Source organism: Procambarus clarkii, chromosome 23 (assembly GCF_040958095.1).
Source record: "Procambarus clarkii isolate CNS0578487 chromosome 23, FALCON_Pclarkii_2.0, whole genome shotgun sequence".
Taxonomy (NCBI): domain Eukaryota; kingdom Metazoa; phylum Arthropoda; class Malacostraca; order Decapoda; family Cambaridae; genus Procambarus; species Procambarus clarkii.
The window spans coordinates 33,339,022-33,341,428 of NC_091172.1; the positions used below are offsets into that span (position 1 = coordinate 33,339,022).

Sequence of the window (2,407 nt, forward strand, 5' to 3'; positions counted from 1 at the left end):
TGGGTTGGGTTGGGCCGCGACGTTCGGTTTGGTTGCGAGGTTCATTCATTAAGTTAGGCAATGTTTAGTTATGAAGTTCGACTGAGCTAGAATGTAGTTAGGTTAAGTTGGATTAGAGGAGTACACATGTTTTGACAAAACTCATTGTCTAAGATTTAAAATTGTATATATTGTTAGGTTTGGTTTGATTATGATAGTTAAATAAGGTAAGCAGGCTTTAAAATTCATTGTTAAACTGTCTTGGGTGTGAAGTGACCTGTATCTAAGATTGTTATTTTATATATATATTTTATTAACACAATTTATACTTTAATCTCAACTAGTATTAAGTTTTAGTCTTTAGTGTTTTTCCTGCCTGAAACGTTTTGTGTAATAGTGGCTTTAGGCATTGTATGTACTAGCTCTATCTGTAAATCCATAAAAGTTTGTATCACACCTTGTATGTATGTACTTTACCGGAATAAACATTTGAATTTTGAATTTGAATTTGTTAAGGTGCTGTTAAATGCAGTGACTGGTGAGGGAGAGTTGAAAACCCATTGGTGAACCTTTTTTTTCATGTTTTAATCTTGTTAGAAATGAGTAGGTAATGGGATATGTGACAATAAGCACCAATCATCCCAATAAATAAATCAGCAGCCCAAACCCATGGAAATAAATATATATACTAAATAAATAAATAAAGGTGCTCTACATGTCTATATCCATCAAAGCTATATTCCAGTGGTTCATTATTCAAACCAATCTCATTATTCCTTAATAGCTTAGTAAATCAGCATATGCAAGTTTCCCAGTGTAATCAATTTTTCAAACGAACAATTTTTTCAAATCGAACCATTTAAAGTGATCTTGTTAACAATAGGTGCAGTTCGGGTGAAGATTACCTACCCTGACACTAGCCTGCCAACTATCCTTGGCAAGAATGGGTCAAGTACAGCAGAAGAATCTACAACAACAATAAACAGCTCAAGGTACTCGCCTAGAGGGTGGGTATTGGCGCCACTGGGCATTTGGCGCCAAACGAGCAGTGTTGGCGGCAAAGGTACGCGCCCTGGTCCACCACCCTCGCCAGCACATGCCCACTACTGCCCACCAGGACTCACAGCCTCGCCTCTGTCTCCCTCGCCACACACAAAACCTCCCAGCCTAGCCTCATGTTGCTCCATCAAGCCCAGCTGAGCCAGCTCCCATAGTACCGCGTCATTGTTGACGCCTCAACCTTCCTCTCCGCCACCCACTCTTATACGCATATATGCACACATAATGTCCAATAACTAAAGCTTCTTAATTAATATGAGACTCTTATGTGGTAGGTACTATACCTAGCATTCTGTGCGTAATGGTTTGATATAATCATATTGGATCTAATAAGTAGCATCACTTTACCTGTCTTGTTACGTAGGCCTATCAATATTGTAAAACTTTTGTCACCGAACAAGGCTAGAAACTGTGTGACTCACCATAGATGTAAAGTGCCTTGTTTAAATTCAAGTATGTTTATTGAGACAAGAAAAAATACATCTCAAAGGAATAGAGTAGCTTAAGGCTATTTCTTCCCCCCCCCCCCCTACGTCAAGTCCCTCAAGGGGCGCACAAATTCGGTGAGTACAAATACACAAATTACAATACAGTACAAGAATCCCATTTAACATTGCAGCTTAATATAGTAAGCACAGCATATAAGTGTTATACTCTTGGGGCAAAATTCTTGTAGCTCCTAAGTATTCTGTCATCATACCATTATCACACATCCAAACAATTTGATGTGATACACTACTTATTTCTATAGTTATCAATAAGTTGACACTCTAATACATAATGTTCTAAGGTGTGGGCGTGCGGCATACTACATAATTTACACTCCTTATCTTTTTCACTGACATCAACACCGTATTGCCAGATATATTTGTGGGGGTTTTCTTTTTTTGCTTTCACGACTCCAATGCGTACGTCGCCAATGTACATGTGGCAGACGCTTCACGAAGCTGTCGGAATTAGCAGAATAGAAAATACGAGAGCAACCGTACAGGTCCTGGGAGCAAGGTCGAGTTAGAGTCCTTGAGGGTCTCTTCTCAGACTAGTCTCACCTGGTCCTGCTCCACGTTGATCGTTGGAATCTCCTCAGTCTTTTGAGCATGCCCTTGTAATTAATCAGTCATTGTGATTATTGTTAATTAATTGTTTGCAAGTTGATTAATTATTATTTATATGCTGCCAGGTGACCCAGCAGCTGAAGGTCTAGCCCTTATAATCAAACATTATTATTATGAGTATTGTTAATTAATTATTAGTAGCTAATAAGAGCAGTCGAAGGCTCAGCTGGTGGTGTTGCAGCCGAGCATGCACAGTCACCCTCTTTATTTATATACGATTTCTGTTCTTTACAATTTGTCATTCTTTATAATCC

The 2,407-nt window shown here is 38.8% G+C and overlaps 1 protein-coding gene across 3 annotated transcripts in view; it reads right to left on the reverse strand.

Moving 5' to 3' along the window:
* Window positions 1-2,070, reverse strand: part of LOC123763999 (deoxynucleoside kinase) — a 32,031-nt gene extending 29,961 nt beyond the window's left edge. The window contains exon 1 of one of the 3 annotated variants that reach the window (XM_045751430.2): window positions 980-1,222. In XM_045751430.2, the coding sequence (XP_045607386.1) occupies window positions 980-1,077 (98 nt within the window). In that variant the 5' untranslated portion in view covers window positions 1,078-1,222. Of the gene's footprint in view, window positions 1-888; window positions 1,223-2,027 lie in introns of those variants that run through there. The other 2 variants (XM_045751431.2, XM_045751429.2) reach the window with 2 other exon arrangements.
* Between the last annotated feature and the right edge of the window lie 337 nt (window positions 2,071-2,407).